Genomic DNA, 21733 nt, shown 5'->3' on the forward strand with positions numbered 1-21733 from the left:
GTGAAGTGACTTGCCCAAAGTCACAAAGCTCCTGAGTGGCAGAGTTAAGATTCTGGCCCAGGCAGTCTGACGCCAGAGCCCAGAGCAGGGCGCTTTCCGACGGAGGGGCAGAAGCTCTCGGGAGTGAGGCGGGCACCCCAGATCTGGGCCGGGGTGGAGTCTTCCCCAGGGCAGAGTGCGATACCGTTTCACGTCCCCTCTCCTCCCCGGTCCGCAGGCGCAGGCCGCGATGCAGCACTACGGGGTGAACGGCTACTCGCTGCACGCCATGAACTCTCTCAGTGCCATGTACAACCTGCACCAGCAGGCCCAGCAGGCCCAGCACGCCCCGGACTACCGGCCCTCGGTGCACGCGCTGACGCTGGCCGAGCGCCTGGCTGGTAAGGGCCCTGGGGATGGGACCCTGGCGACAGAACGGTGGGGGCTGGCGATGGAGGAGAGGTCTGGGTGAGGAGGCTCTGGGAGTCCCCGATAGGACGGAGGGAGCCCTGCGCCGGTTTACTCTGGGAGGCTCTGGAAGTCCCAGGTCACTCAGCAGCACAGAGAGGTGTCGATTCTGAATCTCTGCATGACCATCTAGAGCATTCCTTGTCAGCCGGCACGGTGCTGGGCACTGGAGCCGCCCTAAGCCTTCAGAGCCCCTTAACAACCCTGTGCGAGGGGGTGCGAGTAGCCTCTGTCACAGATGAAGGCTGAGGTAGGAGGGCGAGGGAGCAGCCGCGAGGACTGGAGCTGGGAAGGAGCCAGAGAGGGCCGGAGTGCCCAGGGGGGTATTTCAGGCCAAGGGAGTCACGTCAAGAGCAAGCGCTCCCGTGTTTTGAATGCCGACATGTGCCGGGTGCTGTGTGAGGCTTTGTCTGTTCATCAAAGTATTCAAGGCCAATCAAGAGAGGTTATTATCTCCATTTTATGGACAAGGAGACTGAGGCTCAGAGAGGTTAAATCTAGGTGGGGCTGGGGCTGGGGGGTTGGAACATGACGTGATGGCTAAAAATAGAAGCTTTGAAGTCCCGGATCCGTGGTCACTGCAGATCTGCCCATTCATCGGTCCTCTCTGAGCCTGCGTCTCCCCGTATAAAGAGGGGACAGTAGGCTGGCTGGGAAGTTATTTGAGGCAACGTACGCAAAGTATTTGGCAGAGACCGGGATGTGTTCAGAAGGCATTATTAACTCAAGTCGCAAGTAAGTGGGCACGAGGGAGCTGCAGGCCTGTGTCCCCCTCCACCTTCAACAGAACGTTGCCCTGCCCTGCAGCCTCTCACTGGCTGTGAGAAGGTGTGACAGCACAGGCCAAGGGCCTGATCCCTGGGAGGGGTTGCCACCCACTCTCTCCTGTCCCAGGCCAAACCTTGAGCAGCTGGTGAGCCCATGTGGGCCCAAACCTATGCCAGGCAGTACTCAGAGGGCTTGAGAGCACCCCTAGGGAGATCTGGTGCTCCGAGGTGCCTGGGAGAGCATGGCAGGAGTGTGGCGAGGATCAGTGGTGGGGCAGCTCAGAGCAGCGGCGGCTGGTGTAGTCAGGGAGGACTTCCTGCAGGCTGTGGGGCAGGAGCCAGGCCTTAGAGAGGAACGACTGGTGAGGCCACCGCTTGAGCAAAGGCACAGAGAAGGAATGAGATATGAGGACCCTGCCTGGGAGAGCTGCGGGCCTGGAAGGGAGGGTGAGGTGGCCATTCCCACTCCTCCAGAGCATGCCAGGCCTTGGGGCAGGGCTCCGTGAATAAAACGGAGCCCCTGTTACCTTCCCTAGACCAGTGTGGGGCAGGAGCTCCAGTATGGGATGTGGGTACAGTCCTGTCCCGGCTCTGGCTGCTTCCCTGGTTTGGAGTGAATTCCTATGTCCAACCTGGTGGTGACACCGGCTTCTCACTGTGTCCAGAGAGGAATCGGGGAGGGGGCTCCCCTCCGCTGGAAGGGGTAGAGGAACTAGAATAGTTATTAGCACTCTACCCCAATTCTCCAATTCTCCAGAAGGAGGGACAGGAGATCCGGGTGGGCCTTCATTTGGAGGCCTCACTTTCTGGCAGAAAGTTCTGCTGACAGTACAGACAGCCTGGCCTCCCCTTATGGTCCCTGGAGCCAATAGCAGGATGCTGAACGTTGCTCCCTCAACCAGGGTTCAGCTGACTGAGGGGTCCCCAGTCCCCAGGTAACCAGCATGAGCTCAGTCCAGGCTGGGATTAGTGCCAACTTGCGAGAGGTACAGGGCTCTCTCTTGAAGCTGAAGGAGCAACCCAAAGTCTGAACCTTTCTGGATACCCAGTTGCCTCCTTCCCCATTTCGAGTGTTGTGGATGACTCGCCAGGCCCTGGGGTACAGGAAAAGGACTCTGGCAGCCCCATCAGAGCCTGACACAGCTCGGGTTCTCTTCAATGCAGGCAGCCCAGGATCCATTTATGGGTGATGGGAGGCAGGGGAGAGAGGTTCCTGTCCCTCCACCTGGGTCTAGCGAAGCAGAAGGGCTGGATCCTAGACACCAGCCGTAGGCAGACCTCTATCCTGAGTTGTTTTCTTTCTTTCTCTTTCTTTCTTTCTTTCTTTCTTTCTTTCTTTCTTTCTTTCTTTCTTTCTCTCTCTCTCTCTTTTTAAAAGATTTTATTTATTTGAGAGAGATTGAGCGTGAGTGGGGGTGGGGCAGAGGCAGAGGGAGAAGCAGGCTCCCCACTGAGCAGGGAGCCCAACATGGGGCTCGATCCCAGGACCCTGAGATCATGACCTGAGTCCAAGGCAGATGCTTAACTGACTGAGCCACCCAGGCGGCCCCTGAGTCGTTTTCATGTTACCAGTGTGTGGACAGGACGGTAGAAGCAGTGGTCCGCCAGCTCTGTCTCCCCTCCAAACCTGCGGTGGTTTTAGAACTTAGTCTTTTTGTCCTTCCTTGAGGAAGTGGCCAAAAAGGTTAAGACTAGATGCAAAAACTTTCCTGTGCTCTGAGGGCCCTGCCAGAGCCAGGTTTTCTGTTGAGGAGACATGAAAGCAGGAGCCTCAGGTCCTGCCCTTGGAGACTCACAGGCCAACTGGAATAACGAGAGTCATACCCGGAGGACATAGAATCAAGTACCAGCGAATTACGTCTACCGGTCAGACCTCTCCTAACTAGACTTTGCACATGCGTCCCAGCTGCCTGCTGGCTCCGCATAGTCAGGGGCCAGTATTCTGCGGGTCGGTGTCCAGAATCTAAGGGTCCTGGGATAGGAGAACCTGTGTGAATCTTAGTAGAACCTTAGCGTCGCGTAGCCTTAGAATATTATACTCACAGCATCCTAGGACTTTAAGGGTCTTAGAGCAAAGTCCACCTACCTCCCCACCCACCACCAAACCAGATGAGGAGGATCCCTCTCGATCATATTCCTGACAGCTCTTCATGGGGATGAGTTAGATTTCTGTGGTCCTTATAGCGAATGTGGGTGTGGGGAGATCTTGAAACCCCAGCCACATGGAGAGAAGATGGGTGATTTCCAAGGGGAGAGGGCCAGGACCCGGCTCTGCAAGGGCCTGGGTGTCCACAGTGGGACAGAGCAAAGTAAGATTCAAAACCTATTTCCCATAATTAAATGGGCCCCCTCTCCTTGCCCTCCAACGGCTGTACATTTCAAGACATCATCTTGGAGGCCCGCTATGGCTCGCAGCACCGCAAACAGCGCCGCAGCCGCACGGCGTTCACCGCTCAGCAGCTCGAGGCCCTGGAAAAGACCTTCCAGAAGACCCACTACCCGGATGTGGTGATGCGTGAGAGGCTGGCCATGTGCACCAACCTGCCTGAGGCCCGGGTGCAGGTAGGGCCCCGTTTTCCTCTAAGGAGACCTTGCAGACAGGCACCAGCTCATCAGTCTGGCTTCCCACTGGCCCGGAGCCGGCATTTTCATCCCCGGGTGCTGGTGGAACTGCTGTCTCCACGACTGCCTGCAGTGACAGCGGGGGAGTTTTGGAAGGGATCGAGGGCGCGTGTTTCCTGGGAGGTGCGGGGAGCAATGTTATTGTGCACCCCCCCTCCCAGAGCGCCCAGCGCCACAGCCCACAGCGCCTCTCCCATCCCCAGGTGTGGTTCAAGAACCGGAGGGCCAAGTTCCGGAAGAAACAGCGCAGCCTGCAGAAAGAGCAGCTCCAGAAGCAGAAGGAGGCCGAGGGCTCCCACGGCGAGGGCAAGACAGAGGCCCCAACCCCAGACAGCCAGCTGGAGACTGAACAGCCCCCAAGCTTGCCAAGTGGTGACCCCCCCGCTGAGCTTCACCTGAGCCTGTCTGAGCAGTCGGCCAGTGAGTCAGCCCCTGAGGACCAGCCAGACCGGGAGGAGGGTCCCCGGACAGGGGCCGAGGATCCCAAAGCTGAGAAGAGCCCTGGGGCTGAGAGCAAGGGGCTGGGCTGCAAGAGGGGCAGCCCCAAGGCAGGTGAGGCTTGGCAGAGGCTGTGGGGGAGGCGGGGGCCCAGCCCAGGGAGAACAGCCAGATCCGGCGGGACAGGGGCCTGGGCACGTGAGGTGGATCAGAGCAGCGGGGAGGGTCAGCTTTCAACACGTGGCACTAGGGCATGCCCCGTGAGCAAGGAGCGGGCCTAGCAGACCAGTGCCAGGTCCTTACTCTTCAGTCACTGAATGCTGGGAAGGTCTTGGGGGTTCTGGGGAGGGATTGGGTGGCAGGGGAGGGGACTTGAGGAGCTCAGGGCAAAAGCTATTAATCAACCATGGAAATATGATGGTATTTTAACAACCAGTACAGACATACCAGTGCCTATTGGGTGAATACCACATTGATACCAGGGATTCTCACAGGCGCCACTCAGAGCCACGGTTTTGAAGGACCAGAGCTGTGGCATGAGGCCTATCTCAGACACAAACCTGAGCCCAGGCAGAGAACTGGTGGGTGGAGGAGCCACAGACAGGAGAGGGGAAGGGGAGGTGACAGTCCCTGAAAAGAAAAGGAGTATCCCCAAGAGGTCAGGCATGGGGGCCTTGGCAGGGTCCCTGCGCCCCCCCCCCCCAAGCCTGGGTCCCTCCCTCCCGGGATCCTGAGGGATGCTTCAGAAGGTGCTTTGGCTGAGATGAGTGGATATGGTCTTAGCCAACACCTGTCATGTCTGCAGTGCCGAGGGGGTGGGGAGACTGAGGGAGCCCCTGCTGGCAGACCTCTGTCCTTGTCCTGAGTCTTTGGTTCTCGGTTTCTCTGCTTGCAGATTCCCCAGGCAGCCTGGCCCTGGCTCCTGCAGCCCCCGGGGGCGGCCTCCTGGGCCCATCCCACTCTTACTCCTCATCCCCGCTGAGCCTCTTCCGTCTGCAGGAGCAGTTCCGCCAGCACATGGCGGCCACCAACAACCTAGTGCATTACTCATCCTTCGAAGTGGGGGGCCCGGCCCCCGCCGCCGCTGCGGCCGTGCCCTACCTGGGCGTCAACATGGCCCCACTGGGCTCACTGCACTGCCAGTCCTACTACCAGTCCCTGTCAGCTGCCGCGGCTGCGCACCAGGGCGTGTGGGGGTCCCCCCTGCTGCCCGCGCCCCCGGCAGGCCTGGCACCTGCCTCGGCTGCCCTGAACAGTAAAACCACGAGCATCGAGAACCTGCGGCTTCGGGCCAAGCAGCACGCGGCCTCTCTGGGACTCGACACGCTGCCCAACTGACTGCTGGCCTCCAACCCAGCCAGGGGTCTTGGGTGCCCCCTCCCAGCCCCAGGGTTATCCCCAGATGGCTTGCAAGGAGTTAACTCTATGAGCCCAGGGATCCTGGGGCCTTGGAGTCCTGCTCCCTGTCCCCCTCCCCAAGTCTCAGCCCTAGGTGAAGCCCACACTTGCACACCCTCTGCATGGCCCTGCTTGGATCCCATGGAGGCCAAATGGGGGTGGGAGAGGCGAGGCCCGGGTGCCTGCGGCCTTCTGCAGGGGAGTGAGGCCCTCAGTGGCCAGATCCTCACCCCAGCACGGCCTCCTCCCTGCCTGCCCTCCCTCCCCTCTGCCCCCTAGTAAGTCGATGTGTGGAATGTGAGATATAAATATAAATACATAAAGCTATATTTTCAGGCCCCTGCCTGCCCCAGGCCCCCTGTAGCCCTTGCCTTCACCTCCGGTGTCCACATCGCTCTCTGGCTCTCCTCTCTCTGTCTCTCTCCTCCCTCTCCTTCTTCCCTGACCTGCCTCTGTCCTGTTGCCTACCCCGCTCTCCCAGCCTCCAGCCTCCCCGCTCTGGACCTTTGCCCACGTCTCTTCTCCCCGCTCCTGCTTTCTTTCTTTGGTGCTGGCCCTGTGGTGTCATCAATCCCCAGACTTTGTTTTGTTTGGGATTGTGACTTTTTAGTCTTAGTAATTTTGCTTCTTCCTGTTCCTCTCCTCCTGCTTCTTCCCACCCGCCCGTCTCCTCCCTGCATGGGCCCTCTCTAGGCTGCTGTTCCTTTCCTCCCCAGTGGAGGTGGGAAGGCCCCAGCTGGAGACCCTGCTGCCCCTGGAGCTGCCGGCAGGGGCTGGCACTGGCCCCCTTCGCTGCCCTCCCTCAGGCCCAGCATCTAGAAGTGATCATGAGTCACGTTCTCTTCTCTCTTCTCTCAGCCTTGAGGCCCCATTCCCAAGATCGAGGAGGAGGGGAGTGGAGGCAGGAGTCAGGCTGAGGCAGGCAACAGAAGGGTAGCATCCCTGCCTGTAAGAGCTCCAGGAAGAGGCCTGCAGCCGGCGTCCAGCCAGACTGCCCACAGGGCTCTAGATCTCTCCGGTGAGACTTCTCTGGCTGAGGGAGGCAGCGGGGGGAGAGGTGCTCTCAGAGAGAGGTCTCTCCAGAGGAACAGGGGCAGGTTCTCCTCTCCCACCGCCTGGCCTCCAGGTTTAGCAGTTAGAGTCCATCGCAGGGCTGCGTCTGAGCCGGGGAGGAAGGCGGAATTCTAACTCCTGATCCCAGTAGGTGCAAACAGCACAGCAGTGCGCAGTCTCCGCCCCCGCTGGGCCCCTTGTTGCAGCAAGGGCTTGCGTCCAGCTGGTCGCTGACACGGAGCGGTGTGCTCCCACCGCTCCTGTTCGTGGCCAGGAACCCAGCTCGGCAAAGCCCCTTCCAAGCGGTGTGGCCTTGAGTCGGCCTGTAGCCTCTCCGGCCTGTGTTCCGGTCTGGATGAGATGGCCTGTAATGTCCTGTCCTGTCGAGCTGTAACCTTCTGCATGTCCGTGCTCACAGCCCTTGCAGGGCAGAAGTTTTTAGTTAAATGAACGACAACAACAAAAAGGCTTTCAAAAGTACAATGGATAAGTTGGAAAATTACTGTTGCCTTGCTGTGGACCAAGGAGTGGTGTACATACAAGCCTCTGCGTGGGCACTGCCAGTCTCTGGGCCTCAGTTTCCCAATACATAGAATGGGTCCCTTCTAGTTGAGAAAATCTGGATTTGATCCTGATTTTCTTGTGTTACAGTGCCAGCTTCTGTGGCTGCCCCTTCGCCGTGCCTTCACCTAGTGTCAGGGGCTCAGGGCGAGCGGAGGGGAGTGGCTTGCACAGAATCTGAGTCACGATCCCCAGCCCTTTGTGGCTTTCCACTGAAGCCTCCACCCCCTGCTTAGAGAAACTGCATCTGGAAAGCTGGGTACAGATTCCTAAGGTGTGTCTCCTCTCCCAGTGCAGAGGGGCAGGGGGCTGTCTATTGGTGCCAGGTAGGATTGGTTTGCAGGGTAGTCGATGCCCATCATCCTTGGTGGGGGGAGTGGTGTTGTCTGTCTGAGCTGGGGCATGATGGAGAAGGCTTTGGATGGGAAAAAAGTGAGGGTGATGGTAACCTGGGCCGGGAAAGCTATTTGGACAAGGCAACAGAGTGAGGCTAGGTGGACGGTGGGGCAGGGGCCCTGGTTTCATGCGAGGCGGGGCTGAGGGCCTTGAATCCAGGTTAAGACCTCATCCTGATTGGGCAAGCAGCAAGACAGGCAGGTGGGGGTGGGGGTGGGCATCAGTTGAACCAGGGTCTGGGATCTGGGATTTGGAAGGTGAATCCAACAGCCATAGGAGCATCAGAAGAAAAGAGACTTAGGCAGGAGGACTGAAGGGTGGTGGGGACTCTAGGAGACAGAAGGGATTTTTGGTTTGTCTTCTGGGATTAGTTCCAGGAAGGTCAGTTTCTGAAATGAAAACAGTCTTATCTAGACCGGGCATAGACACTGACGCTTCTCACAGTCCCTGGATGCAGGTGACTGTCACTGGGCCTTGGAATCCAACAGCTCTGGACCTCATCACCTCCTCCAGAAGCCTCCCCTGACCTGCTAAGGGGCAAGTTCACCTGGAGCCATGCTCTGTCATGGCTGGAGCCAGGCCCTCCTCAGGTTCAGCCAGCCTCCCTCAGATCTTTGTCAACACTCCCTCATCCAGTGGAGCCAATTGCACGAGCCTAGAGAAGGCAGGGAGAGTGTGTATGAACCCTGGCTCTGGGGCAGATGTCAACCCAGTTTAGGTGACCATTCTGAGTTCCTGAAAGCAGCTAGAGAGGAGAAGAGAGCATACCATGTGTCTCCTACAGGAGCCCAAGGGGGTGGGCTTGGGGTGGGCCCCTTGTCCCTGAGATGGAGGCCTTCCCCAAGCCTGCTGGCTCACCTGAGCCTCCATCTCTGACTGTTCCTTCCAGGAAAGCCTCCTTCCTCACCTCTCCCTCTTTTCCGAGGTCTCCGTTTCCCTGCTTCTTCACTCCCCCAGAGCATGGTCCAGGGGCCTGGGCCCCCACCCCGACTCCACAGCTGGCAGGCTGGACAGACTGCTTTCCACACCAGCCGCTTTGTGACCATTTGTGCTTAGAGGTCGTGCCAGGCCGTGGCAAAAACACTGTGTACTGTATTTATTTATTCTGTTAGTTGAAAAAAACAAGACTCAAATTTCCCCCTCCCTGCCCTGCCTCCTGCATAGTGCCGCATGACACTCTGTCCTGTGATCCGTCCGTCTTTCTGACTTCCTGTGATGTTGTGACCTGTTCTTTGTCCTTCTTGGCTAATAAAAGAATCCAGCAGCACAGCCCTTGGTCCAGGTTCATTCCCAGAGATGCCTCCTGTGGGCTGAGCGGGCAGCGTCTCAAGGTCTACTTATGCTTGTCCAGGGCTGTGGCCAGTGGAGGTGGGGGAGGGAGGCAGGTACGCCTCATGCTGAGCCACTCCTGGGCTGGCCTCGTGGCTCTCTCCGTGGCCCTTTCCAATCTGTGGCTGAGGTGGTGGGGAACAGAGGGACCAGGATGGGGGCTTCCATCTTCTGTGGGCTGCTTAGACCCCAGCACAAGTGGCAGGGGCAGGGACACGAGGGGATATCCAGGGTAGCCTGGGATGATGGGTCTGTAGGGCGGAGAGAGGCAGGGGGTTCCATGGAAACAGCAAGTGAGCCAGGACCAAAGGGGGATGACGGGAAGGCACATCTGGACCTAAAGCCTGAGCTGTTCTCCAGTGGGATGGGTGGCCTCTGGAGGGAGTGAGCTCTTTGTCCTCAGAGATGAACAAGCAGAGAACGAAGAAGGGATTCCTGCTGTGGGTGACAGGCTGGATTCGAGATTGAGGAAGGTCCTTCCAGCTCAGGGTGAGGAGGGTGTGTGTGTGTGTGTGTGTGTGTGTGTGTGTGTGTGTGTGTGTGTGTGATTATAGCCCATAAGTCTATATGTATGTCTGAGAACCTGTGCCACGAATTCCTAAGTGTCTGTGTGTGTGTGTGTTTGTGTGTGTGTGTGTGTGTGTGTGTGATTATAGCCCATAAGTCTATATGTATGTCTGAGAACCTGTGCCACGAATTCCTAAGTGTCTGTGTGTGTGTGTGTGTGTGTGTGTGTGTGTGTGTGTGTGTCTATGCATTTCTGCTGCATTTCAAGAAAAAGATGACAGGCCAGCTTCCCTACTCAGCCTTCGCTGCCCTTCCCTGGGGCTCCAGAGTGTCTGCACAGGGCCCCTGAGCCAGAAAGAGTAGTGCAGTCCAGGGCTGGGGTTTGGGAACGGTGAGAGTCCCCTCCGGAGATTTCCTGGTAGAACCCCAGCAGGTCCTAATAGTGTGAATGGTGTGCAGGGAGCTGCCTGCTGCTTCCAGAGGACAGGTGCCTCAGGCCACGGGGAGGGCTCCGATCTCCCCACTTCCCTGGTCGGTCGCTGCTGACCTCAGGAGACACATTCCTCTCTCCCCAGTGTGGCTGAGGATTAGGGCAGGGGGGTACCCCCCTTCACCTTGCCTTCCTATCTCCCTAGGAGAGGCTGGCAGATCAAATGTCTGCCCCAAATCTCCCAGTGCTTCCTCCCAGACCCAAGCCACTGTGTGCGTCCTCTGTACTTCAGCCCCACAGTACACACATTCCCAGGTGTGGAAGATGCCCCGGCAATCCTGCAGTTCGAATCACTCATCCACTCAACGCTTACCAGCATCTGCCCTATGCCTGTCCCTGGGCTGGGGGCCGGGGACATAGAAACGAGGGAGGATAACATGCTCTCAAGACAGTTATGACACAGGGTGATTTAGGGTTCAAAAAATAGAGAGCTCTGGGAGTACAGAAGAAGGGTCCCCAGCTCAGCCTGGGGAGGCCAGGAAGCCCTGTTGGGAGAAAGACTTTTGAGCTGTGCTTCCTAGGTCCAGTGTTCCTCAGGAGGGCAAGAGAGAAGGGGGTCCTGGGAGAGGCGGGGCACATACAACGTTGTAGGACCGAGCTGGCTGGGTGAGCCCCTGAACCTGGAGGAGCAAGGGGACTGTCTGGGTGGGGCTTGAGGATGGTGGGAGGTAGTCCGGGGCTGAGAATGGAAGGAGAAGCTGGGAGCTTGGACTCCAGCCCAAGGGCTGTGGGGGACATTGAAAGTTATCGCCAACAGGGGCGTGGGGTGATCAGACTGCATTTTAGTAAACCCACCCTCCTGTCTCTTTGCAGTATGGTGGTTCATGAGGAGGCTGGGAGACCAGAGGGGAGACTGTCGTCATGTCCTGGTGAGAGGAGGGTGGCGTCCATGTGGGCTGGGAGGAGAGGGCAGGGGAGAAGGGTCAGATTGGTGAGAAATTTAGGAAGTAGAATTACTGTGGTGACTGTAGTCTCGGGAAGGGTCACGGGTGCTCCTGAGTCTCTCGTTTGGCCACATGGTAGATGGAGACCCTTGGGCGGGGGTGTGTGTGAGGAAAGGAGCCTGAACCGAGTCCGGCCTTGTTTGTGGCAGTCAGGAGCCTTAATCTATTTATTCAAGGGAAGATGTTGGAGTGTACAGGGCTCAGGAGGGCAGTCTGCCTGCACTGCTGACCTAGACTTTAATTTCTTTAACAAATACTACACAGCACTTTCCCTGTGCCTGGTACTTTACAAATATTCAGTCCCGCAATCCTCACACAACTCTACATGGTAGGTACTATTATCTCCATTTTATAGATGAGGAAACTGAGGCACAGAGAGGTTAAATGCTTGCCCATGACCACGCAGCTAGTAATAAGTGAACCAAGGTGTGACCCTGGCTTACCTCGGAATCCACGCACTGAACCTCGGTGGTTGTTAACAGAGACAGGGCGAGTGAAGCCTCGTTACTACGTGAGATCAAACAGAATGACTCTGAGGATGGGACCTCAGGGAAATGCAATGAAGAAAAGAAGATTCTGTTATGGAGTTGGGACAAGCCGCTCTCAGCTTGCTGTTTACTAAGGACCCTCTCTGGTCCTCAGTATCCTCTTCTGTTGAATGGGAATCGTTAACTATGTCCAGCCTGCTTCCTGGGAGGCTCAGAGGAGAAAGCCTTGGAGGAGGCCGAGGGCCTGAGTGCCTGGCATGTAGCAGGTGCGGGGACAGCCGGTGGTGGGTGAGATGAGAAGGCAGCAGGGGCGGGGGGGGGGGGTTCCCCAAACTTCCCCCCAAATTCTCCTTTTCTTAGGCATTGGCCCCGGTGTTCTTTGCGCCCAGGGGTCTGGTTCCTCAGGGGCCCAGGGGACAGAGAACCTTCTGAGAGTTCGTGGGGGATGGACCCCTTTAGGGCCAGTAGGTCTAGGCCTGCCCCTCCCCCCCCTTTCCCACAGAGCTGCGGGGACTGGAGCGCCACCCCCCTCTACCCCCAATCTCTCATTCTCCTCTCCCTTCTGGGAAAGCCGATTAGGAGGTGGCCTCCTGCCCGCCCCCCTGACAAGTTTGTCTGAACTTCCAACAAAGGCCCTCAGAGGGCTGCAGAGGGAGGGCCTGGCAGCCCCGGGAACCTGACACCACCGGCCCGGGATCACCCCAGCAGCCCAGGAGGCAGCTCCGTGGCTCTGCCCACCCTATGGCAGGCTGGAATGTCTCTGGGAGGTTCTGGCCCCACAAAGCCTGGGGGCGGGCCTGGGGGACATCTTCACCTGGGAGCCCAGGAGGGTGGGTGGGGACACGCATACATTCACACGCACGCTCCCATGCACTCACAATTACTCACGTACCTTTTCCCTCACAGCCACACACACACACAACCTCTCTCTCACGCACATGGGACATGCTGACTTCTGCACCGGACTCCACAGTTTCCGGGTGTCTGTCTCTCCCCTACTCGGGGACACAACTCCCACACGAGTCCTCGGACACGCAGCCCACAGTCTGTTGCTTGGATGTTCCCCACACACTCGCCCCACCCCCAGACATGCGTTCTTCTCAGTTTACGCTCCAGCCAGGCGCCCCTGACCGCGCAGAGTGGCACCAACTCCCCTCCACACGCGGGCCTCCCTGGCCACGCCGCCAGCCCGAAGACCATGACCGCTGCCTGTGCCTGAGGAAGATGTGCCCAAACGCCTCGGCTCTAGCCACTCCTCCGGCACTCATGCCCCCCCATCCACACGTCCATCCTCACACACCGTGCTCCCTGTCAGGGCTGTCTTCATGGGCGTGTGACCTGTGGTCAAGCCCTCAAGCCCTAGAATGTTCTGAGGTTGCCATTCTGAAATCCTTCGTTTTTAAACAAGGGGCCTGCACTTTGATTTTGCACCTCTCTGCCCGCAGCCCTCACCAGGCAGCCAAACGTGATGGGTGAGGGGACTACTGAGAGCATTCTGTACTTGTATAAGCCCCCCCAGTGGGACCTTGGGGCTCAGTGTCCCCATCTGTAAAATGGACTCAGGATAACACCTACCTCAGGGTTCTTTGTGAGGGTTAAATGAGATAGCATCTGTAAAACACTTAGCACAAAGCCTGACATTTAGTAAATGCTCAATAAATACTTGTTATTTATTGCTGTTGCTATGCTAAGGGCTGGCAAACAAGACAGACTCAGCCCCTTGGCCCTATATATAGTCTAAGAGGTAAAACAGAAATTATTCGAGTAGTCACACACAGAAATGTAAGATAGAGGGGTGAATAGAAGCACGGGCCTCTGGCCTCCTGAGGCTTACAGCGAACAGGAGAGGCAATCCGAGGCTAGGATCAGGGATCCGTCGGGTGGGCTGCAGTTCTGTTAGGGGCTGGGGTCAAAGCTCTCTGTGTAGCTGGGATCAGGGATCAGCTGAGGCCAGCGGCAGGCTCGGTCTAGGGCAAGACACAGCTCAATTAAAGGTCAGAGTTGGGGCTCAGAATGGGGCCAAGGCTGGGGTAAGTCTGTGACTAGAGCCAAGTCAGTTTCATTTCTAGCGTTAATTCACTGCGGGGACGTTTAATAAACTGTAGGCTTCTCTGAACCTCTGTTTTATCACTATAAAATGGGGAGATCTCTGCCTACCCCCAGGCTTGTGGGAATCGAGGGAGCTAAGAATGGAAGTGAACAATTAAAGCTGCCCTGCCGCCCGGGACTCCAAGCCGGGCCCCCTGGGGCTCTCCTCCCCCTGCCAGGCCCGGGAGGCCGAGCAGTCCTTGCCTACCTCTCCAGCTGCGGGGAAACCGCCACCTCAGCCCGGGATCGGGTCCAAGAGGAGTCTGGAGATTTCGCAAAGCCCTTTGAACAACAAAGGCCGCAGGAGCGATATTTCCTCCTAGGGGCTGACCGCCCAGTGGCTCCTTTATCTTGGCAACGGGGCTTGGAGAGCTGTTCTTGGAAAGAGCTTGTGTGGGGCGTGTGCGGGTGCGTGTGAGTGTGAGCGTGTGTGCACAAAGCCGCTCTTTGTTGCCATCTCCACCTGAGCAGCCTGGCAGACCTGGAAGCCCGGATCCGTCACAGGTCACCCCATCCCTCCCCTGGCCTCCATGCAGATGTGCTGGGCAGCCGGGGGCTGGGGGGGGAGACACTTTGGTTTTCACTTTAAGATTCTCTTGGAGGAGAGAACTTCCAGAAACAGGAGCTCCATTACCTCAGGAAGAATCCGGGGCAGGCTGAGGTGGATGCTTGACAACATGGGACAGATGCAAGGGAGTTTCAGTTCTTTCAGAAGGTACAGGACATCCTCAGACCCTGGGGCCTCTCCCCGGCACAGCCAGGCCCTCTGGAAGCAGCTCGGATGGGGTGGCCTGTTAGGCTTCCCTCATTCAGGCTCCCCTACAGTCTGCTCTCCGGAAGCCACCTAGAGAAAGACTGGGCAGCCCCCATCTGCCTCTCGGACTGTGGCATATGGGAAAAGTCCCGCTCAGGGTCTTCGTCCTGTTTTTAAGTCAGGCTTGGACTAAAGTCCCTTAGACTGGGCTGGGTGGAAGATACACAGGCAGGACCCGGGGTTGCTGGAAGAGGAGGCTCTCTGCCTGTGTCCTCATCTCCTTCTCCCCCATTCCAGCCATCAGAACGCTGCTGCGCCCAGGGGAATGGATAAGGGTGGGGGTGGCAGGTTGCCTGCTGGAGGACGGGCCTTCGGGACGGTCTGGAGGTCCCCGCTGCAGGTTCTGAGAACGGACATCGGCAGGGGGCTCTAGTTCAGTCCCCATCTGGGCAGGACTCACCCACACTAGCCCCTGCTCGCCAATCTGCAGGGACAGGAAGCTCATTACCAGGACTGACTGTCGTGGAGTTCTTCATACTGAGCCAAAATCCGCCACCCTCTCATCAGGCCTGGTCTGGGGTGGGGTTGGGGGGCTGTGCCCATAGAACATATCCATTCGTCCTGCTCTGGGACGTCCAACTAAACCATGTGGTACCTCACATACTCATGCTGCCCTTTCCCACATGTTCGCTCCTGCTGACCCCCCTGGGGAAAGCCCATTTGTTATTCAGAACCCATTCACAAGGCACCCTCTCCAGGGAGCCTTGCCTGATGACACCAGGAGACAGGAAGCCCCTTCCTCTCATCTGCCCTCTCAGCCACAGCCAGACAGAATGCCCGAGCAGGACTTGGCACGGCCCACAGCCTGGCTCAGAGCCGGTGTTCAACCTAAACACCGTTCTTGTCAAAGACTGGGGCTGCGGCGCGAAGGACGAGCTCTGAACCTCAGGCACCTGAGCCCTGCCTGCCCTTGCTGTGTGGCCTTGGGCAAGCCCTGGCTTTCCGGGGGGCCTCCGTGTCCCGCGCCGAGGTTGGAGGGTAGTCTATACAGGCTGCCTGCCTGCCTGGGACAGTCTTGGTTTCTGAATGTCCTGCTGGGTTTTCTCCCCTGTGTGATATCACACTCCCCCCGCCCCCGCCGCGGTTTCCTCAACCGTTCCATCCAGGACCTCTCCCCATGCTGGGTGTGCCCAGCTGTAGGTGCGGGTGGGGCTTAGAGGCACTCATGTGCCAAAGGCCTAGCAGCAGCCCGAGGACGTGGGTGCGAGGGTCTCCAGGGATGGCACCCAAGGATGAGTGAGCACCCTCTGGCCACGTAGGGCCTCTCCCTTCTCCCTCTCACTCACGGCATCCGTGAGAGACGCAGCCGGGCCCGAGGACAGAGCACCAGCTCAGCCCCCGGTCCTTCTGGAGGCCACGGCCCTGGCTCGGCCCAGGCTTCTGCTCCGACCTCTCCGTCTGGAGTACCGACGCCCAGAGTTTAGGGCCCACAGCCCGGTGTTCGTGAGTGGATGGGAGGCACCTCAGTCAGCTCATTTGATGGAGCGCTGTCTACCGGCCAGACAGGGCCGGGCCCTGGGGAGACAGTGCCGAACAAGACTGGCTCTGCTGCAAAGGCACCGAGTGCTAGTGGGGAGACAGACGACACACAGATAAGCAGTGAGACAAGTACATCTGGGGGGCTGATTGAGGGTTATGAAGAAACTAAATAGGGGTGGGGTCAGGGTTCAGCCAAGGAGGCTGATGGAATGACCAGACCAAGGGTGAGCCCAGAATGACCAGACCATCCATAGCCAGGTGGACGGTGGGTGAGTAAAGAGGTTGGCCCAGGCCTGGAGGCAGGACTGAAGCCTCCTCGGGGAGAGGGGGTAGGGAGGGGAGGTGGGATTTATTAAACTGATGACTCCAGGCCCTAATCCTGTGCCAGGCCTAGGCGGGTAGTTGGGGGGGGGCACCCCTGCTGGGGTGTAATTTCACGCTGGAGGGTCTGATGGGGCGTCCCAGGGACTGATCCTTTCTGGATCAGAAAACTCACTTCCCTTTGTCGCACGCAGGGCGATTAATGCCTTAACCCTTTGTGGGCTGGCCCAGGGCCAGTCCTACCCCATCCCACCTCCAGCTCCTTGGGGTCTAGTCAGAGGCCTCTGCCTCCAGCCCAGCGAAGCCCTGGACCGGGTCACGTTTGCAGGGAGGGAGAGGCTGTCACTGAGGAAAGCCAGGGGTTGGGTTCTAAAACAACTTGCCGAGTGGTCTGTTTCCTTTCGCACAGGTCCCGCAGGCCCTTCCTTGTGCCCCTAGAGAAGCGAGCTCGCCACCCCTTTGTGCAGGCTCTTCGAGGTCAGTTCAAGTCCAGTCTCCCCTAGGAGGCCTGGGGTCTAGTGTATGCCACCAGCACAGCCTTCCCACCTGTGCTGGGATGAGGTGCTCACCGCCCGCCAGGGGAGCCCCTCCCACGGGCAATAAGCGGTAAAGCCTTAAACTCAAGAGTCCCAGACCGTCAGTGAGGAATGAGCACTGGGTGCCCCAGGAAGCCCGGGCCCCTGAACATTCCCGAGCCATGGCTCCAGCAACACTCCAGAGACCTCCCTGGCCATTTTGTCCAGTGGTGGCATCCCAGCCTGGGCAGGTCATCACGGTCGCCCCCCCCCCCCCCTTGCTCACGTCGCCCAGCCATCACTGTTCAAAGACCACCGGGAAGTTGTCGTACCTTCTCTGGCCCCTCCCCTCGCTCCTCCCAGTCTAACTTCAGGGCCGCCCCTGCCGGCTCCCCTGGGGTGGGGGAGCCGGGCAGGGACCTGCTGGGCCTCATCTAAGCTCCCTGGGTCTCTAAAACCCCAGCACCATTAAAAGAAAGCCCCTAAATGTTATTTACACTTCGGAGTCTTAAAAACCATTAACAAAAGCCACTTAATTCAATTATCTTCCCGGCTAGCTCAGTTCTCAGCACTGAGCAAGTGCCTCCCCTTGCCGCCTCCTCCCTCTGCCCCCCCCACTGTCATTGTGTCGGGCTAATGAGGTAAACTGAAGCGAGCCCTGTCCCCCCTGACAGGTTTATGAGAATTTAATAAAGCGTGGCCGGGACCAAATGAGTTGCCTCAGCCTCGGAGAGCTCATTGTCTTTGGCGTCAGCGTTTTTTGACTAGAGCCGTCCCCTCCCCCGCCCAGGCTCCTGCCTGGCTTGCCCCCCACTCCCGGCCTCACCGCCTCCCAAGGTGAGCTGGCCACTGGGCCCAGTAGAGGCCAGCTTGTGTCTGCAGGGCAAGGCGCCCAGGCTGAGCCCTGAGTAGGGCAGAAACCGAATTGGTCCGTGTGCCCTGGGCACAGGTGTGTGGTCCCTTGGGCACCTCCCCGCCCTCACACGCAACAGACCCCAGGAAGGTACAGGGACGTCTGGGACTTTTCCTTCCTGATCCACACCTCCTTCACGCTCACGGGCCCCTGCCAACCGGAGGCTGAGGCCTGGCTGGTACCACCTTGGGCATGATTCACCTTTTCTTTGCCTATTTGGAGTGACCAGCCAGAGTGAGCTCCCAGAGTGAAGGGGCTTCTCCTCCCGCCGGCCCTCAGTCATGGCCTGGTCCATGGAAGGACACTTTCTCCTTAGATTGTCCCTGAAAGGCAACAAGGGGCAGACCACAAAAGGGACTTGCGTAAGATTCCTTGGGAGTCAGAAGTGCAGATGGAAGAAACTCCCAGCCTGGGGGCCCCCAGACACTCCAGCAGGCAGGCAGACCCCACCCGGAGCTCCAAGGGTATCTGGAGAGGGCCCAGCTGTCCTTCCTTCCTCATGTCCTGGACAGCCTTTCTCTGCCTGGCCTCTCAGGGGTCCAATGTCCAGGAGTTTCTGGACCATTCAGAGACCCAGAAGTCCTTCTCTTACCCTCAAAAGTATTTCTAGGAGTTATTTCCTTCTAGGGCTGAAACCTGACTCAGTCTGTGACCATGATGAAAATTCAGTCTTGGCCAGGGTCTCAGGGTTCAATGTATGGATCAGGGTCAGAGTTCACTTTGGGACCAGATTCCTGGCTCAGTGTATGGATCAGTGTCAGGATTCAGTCTGTCACCAGAATAAAGGCTTATTATATGTAAATGATCAAGACTCAGTCTGTGCCCAGGTCAGAGTTCAATCTTTGATAAAAATCAGGGTTCAGTCTATGGACTGAGTCAAAACTCAGTCTGAGATCAGGATCAGGATTTGGTGTAGGGACCAGGCAGGGTCAAGGCTCAGAGTGTAACCAGATTTAAGTCAGGACTCAGTATGGACTGGGGTGAGGGGTCAGTCTGAGATCAAGGTGAAGGTTCAGTCTATGACCAGACTCTGGACTTACCTGTGACCTTGATAAAGGCTGTCTTTGCCTGGAGTCAGGCCTCCCACTGCGGTAAGGTCAGGTTTCAGGGTTGGAGGGGGTCAGTAAATTTGGGTGACTTAGCACCCCCTACCCCTTATATGCCCAAATCCTTGCTACCCCGCTCTTCCTCAGGGCTTTAGCCCTCAGAAGGGGAAAAGGCAAAGCTGTGCAGCCTGGCCGGGCTGAGCGGTCTCTATCCCCTGTCATGTGCCCAGGGTGCCCTCTGGTGGCACTCCTTAGCAGTGCCCATTTCCTCAGGCTTAGCCAATCTCTCTTGGCCATTTCCTACTTTTGGGAGCCTGGCCCTTGGGGGCATCCATCAATGCCCATCTAGCCAGCTCTATATTCCTATGTCACCCTGCCTCCCACAAAGAAGCAGAAAACAGGAATTGGCCAGGGGAACTCCCACACACGTAAGGAGATTTTCTCCTTTTCTACCCAGAACAGGCATCTTAATTATAACCTATTACCAGAGACCTCTGGTCTTAGCCATGGGATAAGATCCACACCTTTTATTCATTCGATCATTCAACAGATATCTAATGCGTACCTAACTTGCGCCGGGTGAGTACTTGCGTGCAGAGCAGTGAACAAGCTAGAAGGGCTAACCTTTTGGAGCTCGCATTGCACTCATTTCTCCCAAATCCCCAACTCCTAGGCCACCGACCTCATCAGAAAGGCACTTGTATCAGCAGAATGTTGGGTGAGATTCAGAGCTGGGCAATTCAGGGCTCTTTCCCGCCCCTAGATCCAGAGGTTTCCAGACTATTCGAGATTCTGAGTTCTCTGTCTTCATCTCTCCTCAGTTGCCTCAACTAGACTCATGGCTTCCCCACCACCCATATGCCAACAGCTTCTAAATACGTATCCTCTTCTGAGCCTCCAGCAACTCCAGGACAGCTCCACTGGGTTAAGGGACACTTCACCTTACCATAGCCCTGGCTTCCCCCGCTCCTAGGCCCAGCTCTTCAAACCAAAATTCTAGAAGTTCCTCCTGGATTTCTCTCCTTCACTCCTCTTGAACTTCCCCAACAGGGAGACCTCAGAAATAGGTGGAGAATCTGTCTACTCTCAGCCACCACTCCCGTCCCAGCCCCAGCATATCTCACTGCAACAACCTCCCAACCCACCCCCCGTTTGCCCCCTTGCCCCTAACATGCTGTTTTCCACACAGCAGGCAGAGCGGTCTTTACAATCATGAATCAGACCATGTCACTTCTCTGCTTAAAACCTTCCCGTGGCTCCCCCTTCACTGAGAATAAAAGCCCAACCCCGCACCCTGGTTTAGGAAGCTGTATGTGAGCTGAGCAACAGGCCCCTTCCCCCCTCCCCCAACTTCATCTCCCACCCCGTCCCTGCAGCCCTTCTTTCTTGGCCCGACACACAGAGGCGAAGTTCATTCTCACCTGAGGCCTTTTGCACTGGCCATTTCCTGAGCTTGAAATGTTCTTGCCCCAGACCTCTGCATGGCTGACTCTTGTCGGTCAGAGCTCCGCTTAAGTGTCACCTCTCAGAGAAGACCTCCCCAGCCACTCAGCAAGTCCCTCTGTCACACCTTACTGTGATTTTCTGCATAGCACTTCCACTAGCTAATACTTCTTGTCTTGTTTCCTTCCTTACTTCTTTATTGTCTGTCTCCCCCAAGTAGAATAGCGCCCTTCCTGCCCTGGCCAGAGCGTGCCTGACACACCGCTGTATTCCCAGTGCTGGGTACACAGTAGGGCTCAGGAATTGTTTAATTCATTAGTAACTAATGGTCCGAAGTGGCTGCCCTCATTTCTTCCAGTGGGAAGAAAGGGAGGAGACCCAAGTTCCCAGCTCCTTAGTGGGCTCCCTCATCCCACGCTATCAGGAGTTCTGCCTGGGAAGTGGGGCTCACCTGGCCACCCCTGAGCCCCGCAGGCCCCAGGAAGCACCTCTCCTTTCAGAAGGATCAGCTTTGTGTCCTGCACTCCAGCTCCTGGACTGCTGAGGACAGGCCCTGGTGCCTCAATTCTCAGAGTCCCAGGGAGGGAGTGGGGAGGGGGTCTGGCCCTCATCCCTGGGCCCCTCTGCAGTGTCCCTGCAGGAGACACTCATCCCTGCTCAAATTCCTCCAGGGCAGGGAGCTTGCTGCCCTGTGCTGTCAGAGTCTTATCCTTACTTTCCACGGACTGGCTCCCTGGAGCCCGCCTGAGAGGGGCCTGCAGACGGAAGGGGACAGAGCAATCGCCCAGCCTCTGTGCGAGAGAGTGGGGTGCTCCCAGGCCTCACTGGCTCCTCAGGGGTATACTGCCCTAGAAGGGCCTGAAGGCGCGTGAGGGGAGATCCCTGGAGCAGCAGGACCGGAGAGATATGGGGGGATGGGGTGAGGGGTGAGGGAGTGGTTGCTAGGGGTGGGTGATTGCAAAGTGGACCCTGGCGTATGGAGACTATCTCCCGGTGTGCCTGCAGAGGGGGAGGGGGCACAGATGGGACAAATGATGACCTTCTGCTGGGGGTGGCAGTGGAAGGGAGACTCCAGGGAGCCAATATTGCCCCTGGTGCACCCCCCCCCCCCGTTCTGTTCACTCACACCATCCACCTGTGGCCCACTGCTTTGAGCGCTCATCACATGCTCACGCTTTCTCCCCGGCAGCCAGGCTCCCAGGCTGGATCTGGAAGTCCTTTCTGGCAGGGAGAAGAGGAAGGAGCCCTGGTGATGTAATTCCAGGCCTCTGCCAGCAGGTGGGAGAGGGGTTCGGGCTGGGCCGAGCACACCGGGCTAGAATCTGGGGTGCCTGCTCCTAAGGTTGGTGGTCAGACCACAGTCCGGTCCGAGGCGGCGGCCCCCTCGCCTCCTGCTCTACCAAGGCGGCAGCAGGTGGCGTCTGAAGCTGCAGACCAGTGATCCCGAAGAGACGAGACTGGACTGCAGCCAGGGAAGGCAGCCTTCCTTGCATGTGTGTGCGTGAGAATGTGCGCGCGCGTGCGCGCGCGCACACACACACACACACACACACACACACACACACACTGTGGGGGTGGGAAAGTGCTCGGAGGAGAGGTCATTGGCTCCAGGGGCTGGATTCTTTAAAGGTTAGAGCCCATCGATCCATGTGAATTAATAGAGATGACCTGCTT

At 57.8% G+C, this 21733-nt stretch overlaps 1 protein-coding gene across 2 annotated transcripts; it reads left to right on the forward strand.

Moving 5' to 3' along the window:
* The first annotated feature begins 220 nt into the window (after window positions 1–220).
* Window positions 221–5612, forward strand: DMBX1 (diencephalon/mesencephalon homeobox 1). 2 transcript variants are annotated; one of them, XM_045799461.2, is made up of 4 exons: window positions 221–380; window positions 3598–3776; window positions 4040–4388; window positions 5170–5612. In XM_045799461.2, the coding sequence occupies exons 1-4, from the start codon at window positions 230–232 to the stop codon at window positions 5610–5612; spliced, it is 1122 nt and encodes a 373-aa protein (XP_045655417.1). In that variant the 5' UTR covers window positions 221–229. The 2 variants fall into 2 exon arrangements, with proteins under 2 accessions (XP_045655417.1, XP_045655416.1); XM_045799460.2 differs by having other exon boundaries at window positions 230–378; window positions 3581–3776.
* Window positions 5613–21733: the final 16121 nt, after the last annotated feature.

Source organism: Ursus americanus, chromosome 12 (assembly GCF_024610735.1).
Source record: "Ursus americanus isolate L20-20 chromosome 12, mUrsAme1.1.p, whole genome shotgun sequence".
Taxonomy (NCBI): Eukaryota; Metazoa; Chordata; class Mammalia; order Carnivora; family Ursidae; genus Ursus; species Ursus americanus.

Coding starts and splice junctions, on each gene's coding strand:
- DMBX1 (XM_045799460.2), top strand. CDS start 230: ATGCAGCACTACGGGGTGAACGGCTACTCGCTGCACGCCATGAACTCT. Junction 3,777..4,039: donor TGCCTGAGGCCCGGGTGCAG/GTAGGGCCCCGT, acceptor TCCCATCCCCAG/GTGTGGTTCAAGAACCGGAG. Junction 4,389..5,169: donor GAGGGGCAGCCCCAAGGCAG/GTGAGGCTTGGC, acceptor CTCTGCTTGCAG/ATTCCCCAGGCAGCCTGGCC.